Source organism: Hibiscus syriacus, unplaced genomic scaffold (assembly GCF_006381635.1).
Source record: "Hibiscus syriacus cultivar Baekdansim isolate YM2019G1 unplaced genomic scaffold, ASM638163v2 tig00000218_pilon, whole genome shotgun sequence".
Classification (NCBI taxonomy): Eukaryota; Viridiplantae; Streptophyta; class Magnoliopsida; order Malvales; family Malvaceae; genus Hibiscus; species Hibiscus syriacus.
The window spans coordinates 1,103,772-1,110,701 of record NW_024061774.1 but is presented as its reverse complement, the minus strand read 5'-3'; the positions used below and the strand labels follow the sequence as shown (position 1 = coordinate 1,110,701).

General features: G+C 34.5%; 1 protein-coding gene across 1 annotated transcript; it reads left to right on the top strand.

The window, feature by feature from the left end:
* Nucleotides 1–472: 472 nt before the first annotated feature.
* LOC120154341 (sugar transporter ERD6-like 16) lies at nucleotides 473–4,487 on the top strand. Its single transcript, XM_039166148.1, has 18 exons — nucleotides 473–664; nucleotides 781–843; nucleotides 927–1,016; nucleotides 1,248–1,307; nucleotides 1,391–1,456; nucleotides 1,546–1,611; nucleotides 1,746–1,821; nucleotides 1,932–1,996; nucleotides 2,248–2,340; nucleotides 2,428–2,508; nucleotides 2,588–2,672; nucleotides 2,782–2,828; nucleotides 3,104–3,166; nucleotides 3,260–3,319; nucleotides 3,404–3,457; nucleotides 3,598–3,657; nucleotides 3,733–3,847; nucleotides 4,043–4,487. Exons 1-18 carry the CDS (start codon nucleotides 488–490, stop codon nucleotides 4,156–4,158), a joined length of 1,437 nt encoding a protein of 478 aa, XP_039022079.1. The 5' UTR covers nucleotides 473–487; the 3' UTR covers nucleotides 4,159–4,487.
* Nucleotides 4,488–6,930: the final 2,443 nt, after the last annotated feature.

Below are 6,930 nucleotides of genomic sequence, written 5' to 3'. Positions count from 1 at the left end.
AATCATATGAAACATGACAAATATGTAAAGAAAAAACATGCCCCAGACAACAACTGTTCCACAAGTTTGGATCGAGGAAGAAAAGGTCGTCATCCCATAATTAGGGAATTAACTATTATCATCTTTGGCTGTTCTGTATAAATATCACCTTTGGGAATTTTTCTCTTTACTTGATTGATATTTATATATATAACGTTTTTGGATAAAAGAGGTCGCAACTGGGGTAGAAGAAGAGATTAATCCCAGCTTCGAATGTACTAGATGCGACTTCTTATAGAAAGTTTTATGAATCATGGCTGTTAAGTGCATGAATGGTTGTTTATTTCTTTAAAATTCATAATTTGGCATGAAAATATCGTTTCATAAGTTTACGTCTATATAAAGTTCATCTTCAAACCTTGGCTTCTGCGTCGAGTTCTCTTCCCTTTTCTGCTTTGTCGTTGTTTTCTGTTTGGATTGCGAGAAAATTTGCTAAAAGTTGAAGGAGATGGCAACCGGAAAGTTCAGTGAGAATGAGATCAATGGGCGTGGAGATTTGGAGAAGCCTTTGATCACAACGGGAGAGAATAATGAACATTATGGGAGTGATGAAAATGGTTCCATTGGGATGGTTTTGTTTTCCACATTTGTTGCTGTTTGTGGTGCATTCGAATTCGGATCTTGTGTGAGTAGTTTTGAATTCATTTTCATTTCTGTTTCTGTGATTGTTTTTTTAGTGTTCTTCATCTGTTTGAACAAAGTCCTTCAATTATTAAAGTGGTTTATGTTGTTTTTTGGCAGGTGGGGTATTCAGCACCAACACAAGCTGCTATCAGGGAGGATCTTGGTTTATCTTTAGCTGAGGTTAACCCTCATAAATTTTCTCCATTTTTCTTTTGATTAAAAGCCTTTAATTTCATCTTAAAAAACCCATCATTTTTTTTCAGTTTTCAATGTTTGGTTCAATCTTGACCATTGGTGCAATGATTGGTGCTGTCACAAGTGGTCGACTTGCAGATCTGATTGGTCGAAAAGGGGTATGTTGAATTTTACATCAGGGATTTAAATTACGGTTGCGAATGCATTTTCGAATGCCTTGCATTTATTGTGATCGTGGACGTAACAAATACTATTGAACGGCACCGTTGCCGCTATTCCAACTTGCAAGAGCGGACCGTTATTTAAATCCCTGTTTTCATAATTGAATTCTAATTTTACTTATGATTGATTTAGATTATTACATGGATTGTTTTGATGGGATGATTCAGGCAATGAGACTTTCAGCTTCTTTCTGCGTTACTGGATGGCTAGCTGTGTATTTCTCCAAGGTTTGAACTTTAAGATACATGAAATTTTAATCATTAGATTGTGTTGAATTGGATGGTTATTTTCAATGGTTCTCCTACTACAGGGGGCTCTGTCACTGGATGTTGGAAGGTTTTCAACTGGATTTGGCATTGGAGTTCTCTCTTATGTGGTATTCTTTTTTATTTCTCAAAACTCTGTATTTATTGATAGAAATTGATGGGAAAATATTTTTGAAAAGTTTTCCCTCTAAACAAACAGGTTCCTATCTTCATAGCTGAAATTGCGCCAAAGAATCTCAGAGGAGGGCTCACAACATTGAACCAGGTGAGAACTATATTATTTGAATTCGAATACGAGTATCATATATTCAAATAATATTCGAATATGTGTCAGACATGAATATTTCGACTTAATTAATCTGTTTATGTCCTCAGAAACCTTATCTTTTTTCTTTGCAGCTGATGATTGTCATTGGTCAATCAGTTGCATTCCTAATAGGAACAGTTATAACATGGAGGTCACTGGCTCTCACAGGTACCCTAATCATCCATCAGGGTGTACTTAAACTAATCGTAGAAATAGAAGTTACTCACGATCAAAATTTTAAAAAGAAAATTACTAAATTTTGGTTTTTGATTATGAAGGACTTGTGCCATGCATTTTCCTGTTTGTTGGCCTTAGTTTCATCCCTGAATCTCCTAGATGGCTGGTAAGCATATCAATACATATTTCTAATATTGACTTATTAGGGTTTGGGAAAAAAGTGATTAGTATGTATATTCTAAAATTTAAAATCTAAATCGAATATAGTCGAAAATCAAATCAAACTCAAACCGATCGATTAATTATTGCTTGAACATAAATTGAACCGAATCAGAAGAAACTTAATCGAAACTGAATTAAACAGCACTGTTTTTTTTTTCCTTAAGCCATTAGATTGCTGAAAATTGTTCTTGGCAGGCAAAGGTTGGGCACCAGGAAGAATTCCAGGCAGCTCTAAGAAAACTTCGGGGCAAAAATGCAGATATTACAACTGAAGCTGCTGAAATTCTGGTATTTACACATTAAAACATATCCTCAATGCAAATTTGACATGCATATATATATATATATAAAGCTGATAATTTGGTGTATCAACAGGAATATATTGAAACTCTTGAAAGCCTTCCCAAAGCAACAGTAGGGGACTTGTTTCAGAAGAAATATATTCGTGCTGTGATGGTAAGTTCGATTTTCGATGAATTCGAGATTCTTGTTTAAATGATTTCTAATATAACTTCTTTTTTAATATGATCTTCAGATTGGAGTTGCCTTAATGGTTTTCCAACAGTTTGGAGGGATCAATGGAATAAGCTTCTATGCAAGTGAAACCTTTGCATTAGCTGGTATACCCTAAGAGGAACATATATAATATAAATATATACATATATACCTTAACCCAATATGCATTAGAAGAACTATCATACTGATAAACCTTTATAAATCAATTTCCAGGGCTTTCTTCAGGAAAAACTGGAACCATAGCTTATGCTTGTCTTCAGGTAATTCATTTATATATATATATATATATATATATATATATATTCACTAATTGCAAAACTTTTTAGTTTTATAATTTTTAGAATGATTGAATAAATGAAAATAGACCGTTGAGATTAACAATAAAAAAATATAAGATATTCATAGAAAAAATAACAAAGAGATAATCTTCTTAAAAAGATACGAAACTAAAAATTTTACACTAAATCTAAGTGAATCATAACAGGTATATATATTTTGTTCATTAACTCAATAATCTGAAAAACGAAATCCTTAGGTCCCTATAACTTTTCTGGGAGCAATTCTAATGGACAAAACAGGAAGAAGAGTACTCTTAATGGTAAAATCAATCCCCCCAAAAATTTGCTTTCTAGATTACTTCTTGAATTTTCATGGAAAATTTTGGGGTGAGAATATTTCTTTTTTCTTTCAGCTTTCCTCAAGTGGCACATTTCTTGGCTGTTTTCTAGCAGGTTCTTCATTTTACCTCAGGGTAATTCATAGCATTTCTGTCACTGTCAATGGGGTCATAGTTCAGTTTCATGATTTATATATATATATATTTATTTTGAGTCAGGAACAAGATCTTTACCCTGAATGGAGGCCAATATTAGCTGTTGCTGGCGTCCTTGTAAGTCATTCATAATATATATATATATAAAAGCATGGTTGCCTTCTTATTCATAATAATCTTTACACTAAATAAATATTGTCTTGTGCTTGGTAATCACTTAGACTAATATATATATATAATTTTCACATCGAAATCAGATATTTATTGGATCTTTCTCAATTGGAATGGGAGCAGGTCCCTGGGTGATAATGTCTGAGGCAAGCTTTTTTTTAATCTAATGTTTAAATATAAATTAAATTTGAAATCTAAATCGATAAGAAATTGGTTGACAGATTTTCCCAATTAACATTAAGGGAGTGGCTGGCAGCCTGGTGGTCCTGGTGAATTGGTTAGGTGCTTGGACAGTCTCTTACACATTCAATTTTCTCATGGCCTGGAGTACCTATGGTAAATCAAACTCAACTTGGGCCAATAACTAAAATGTTTCAAATATGCAACTCTATTTTCATTTTTCATATAGAGAGAGAGAGACAAAATCCGTTCAAATCGTATAAAACTTTTTAATTTTACACTTTTTTTTAGGTGAATGAAAATATGGAGTTAAGATTAACAATATGAAATTACGTGTGTGATGGTTTACAGGGACGTTTTACATATACTCGGGATTCTCTATAATGACTATCATATACACAGCGAAGTTTATCCCAGAAACCAAAGGGAAAACACTGGAAGAAATCCAGGCATGCATCAATTCGTAACTGCTTCCACAGCCATAAATATATCTGGGGAAGACGTTGGAACAAACATTTTAATGTCTTGTTTTTTTGCTTCAACTTGATGCTGGATTTATCCGAGTGAAGGTAACTTGTAGTGGACACTCCAATGGACGACGCCATGAAAATAACACTTTCAGATGAGAAGATCATGCCCTTCTCTCTCCCATTTTTCTTCACTTCGTTTTTCTTCTTTTTCTTGCCTTATGTATTCTATATATCATGCATTCTTCCATGTTTGGTTAATTAGATCTTGTTTTGGTGTGATATTCAAAGTGAGAAAGAATATTTCTCCGGGTTTTCATTTTTGTTCATATGTCCATCTATCTATTTGTTTTTATTTATATATATTTACATCTATTGCTGTTAATCTCAACCGTTTATTTTTATTCTTAAAACCGTCCTAAAAATATCGTGAAATTGGATCCTATATCTCTCTCTCTATATAAATTAGTATTAAAGACATGTATATTCGTGTGAGCAATACCTATTTATATAAACGGCATCTAATTATAATGAAACATAAGGTTTTTAAAAATAATAAATTAGGCATGTACCATGTCAAAAAATTAAATGAACGAGGATTAAATTTATTAAATTATTTAAAATTAGAATTAATTTAATAGAATTTATGAATTTTGAGGACTAAATATATAATTTATAAAATATTTGATTCTCTGAACCAAAATTTTTTCAAGACCGATGACCAAAAAACATTTTTGAAGCTTAAAATATTTATTTTAAACCTTAAGAAATATGTCTAGTTTAATTACGTTCATTTGATTGAATGTTAATTCGATTTACAATCAAATTAGAAATCAAAAATTGAGAATTTAGAGACTAAATTAAAATAAAGATGAAAGTTGGATCTCATACTCTATACTATCCTTCCAGGGTCTTTTGTTTTACCCAAAGATATGGCGCATCTAGAGAGTAGGTTTTCAAGGGGGAAGTGTGTCATGTTGATTGTCTTCAATCTCACAGAATATCTCCATTTCAAAGGGCTTCGGCTTATCTTCGACAAGTATGGTGAGGTTGTGGACTCTTTCATTTCCAAAAAGAGAAGCAAGGGGGCAGCAGGTTCGGTTTTGTCCGTTTTCCTAATATGGAGGGTGCGAGAAGAGCTATTCATAATCTCGATGGCTCTTATATCTAAGGCAACAAAGTTCGGGTTTTTTTGGCGAGATTCCAACTACGGGACGCCTTCTGGAGAAAGAAATTCATTGATTCTCAGCCTGCAGAGTTCAAGAGAAAAAGAGAGGTTGACTATCATTTGGAGACTCCCATTGAAGGTTCCATTGATGAGGAGAAGCTTCTGGTTCTTAAAGACAACCTTCTAGGTTGGTGTAAAAATTTCATGAAGATGAAAGATTTGGCAGTTTTGATGCACAATGAAGGTATTTTAGGTCCGACTATTATGAGGTTAAGTGGGTTAGCAGTCCTTATCATCTTTGAAGATGAAGAGAGCAGAGATAAATTTCTAAAAACCAGATGTGTGCATTGGATAATTGTTTTGAGAAGGTCGAAATTAGGTCTGAAAAGATGCGGTGTGATATCGACGAGCTTGGCTCTCGTGTAAAGGGATACCATCGTTAGCATGGAATCGTTTAACCTTTCGAAACCTAGCAAAGAAATGGGGTGAACTTGTTGGAGTGGAGGAGAGGACTGTGAATCTCTGTTCGTTTGACAGCGCGTTGTTCCAAATTGTAACGAATTGTCAAACCCGAGTGGAAGGGAGCATTGAGTTAAGAGTGGGGGAATGGTCGTTTTCAGTTTGTGTTTCTGAAATCGAACCTTGCTTCTTTCCTGTCTCCTGTTGGGAAGAGCCGTCGTTAACGAAGGATATGGAGGTTGCTTCCTCTCCGGTTGCTCATAAAGAAATGGCCAAGGAATCTTCGGGTAACGAAGCTAGGAGCATCGTTGTTGTAGATTCTTCACTGTTGGAGGTGAACCTCCAAATAGCAACTGAGTTTCCTGGAGCCACCATGGCTGATGTAGACGAAAGGGCAATCTTGGTCGTTCCAACAAATAGCTGCGTGCCCGAGATGAGCCAGCTGGAAAAAACGTGCGAAAAGGATAAAAATTTACATGATGAAAGCTACAGTCCATTATCGCATGGGGTTGTTAATGATGAAGCAATTTATGGGGGCTCTGTAAGTGGGTCCTATTTCTGACACCGTTTGATCAATATTTCCAAAAGTAGCATCCTTTCTGTTGAGTTGGCAAATGCGCGTCCCCGGGGACGCGCTTTACCCGTGTTTTCGCTGAGTTGGATGCCACGTGTGAAAGGCGCGTCCCCGGGGACGCGCCTTTGCCATATCAGCAGACATGTGTGGAAAGCGCATCCCCGGGGACGCGCCTTCCATTAAATGTCATAAATGCCCCCATCCGTTTTTCCTAACTACCCCTCCTCTTCCCCTATATAAACCCCCTCAACCCTCCCTCATTCTTCACACCAAAATCATCTTCTCCTCTCTTATATAACTCAAATTCTCCAACTATTTGAGTTTTAAATTTGTTATTAGTGGTAAGAAATTTATTTTTATGTTAGTATTTTTTTAAATAGTTATTATTTTTATATTATATTTATGCAATATTATTTTTTTATTAAAATAATATTATATAATTATTATTATTTAGAATTATTAATTTTTTTTGCTAATTATATTGTTTTGTCTACAGTTATAATGGAAAACGAAATGCTGTTGCGATTGGATATTGATCATATCTCCAGACATTTTAGCGATATGGTAATAT

Excerpts from the sequence above, each read along its gene's own strand:
- LOC120154341 (XM_039166148.1), top strand. The coding sequence starts at position 488 with ATGGCAACCGGAAAGTTCAGTGAGAATGAGATCAATGGGCGTGGAGAT. Across the intron at positions 844-926 it reads TTGGTTTATCTTTAGCTGAG|TTTTCAATGTTTGGTTCAAT; the intron begins GTTAACCCTCAT and ends ATTTTTTTTCAG. Across the intron at positions 3,320-3,403 it reads GTTCTTCATTTTACCTCAGG|GAACAAGATCTTTACCCTGA; the intron begins GTAATTCATAGC and ends ATTTTGAGTCAG.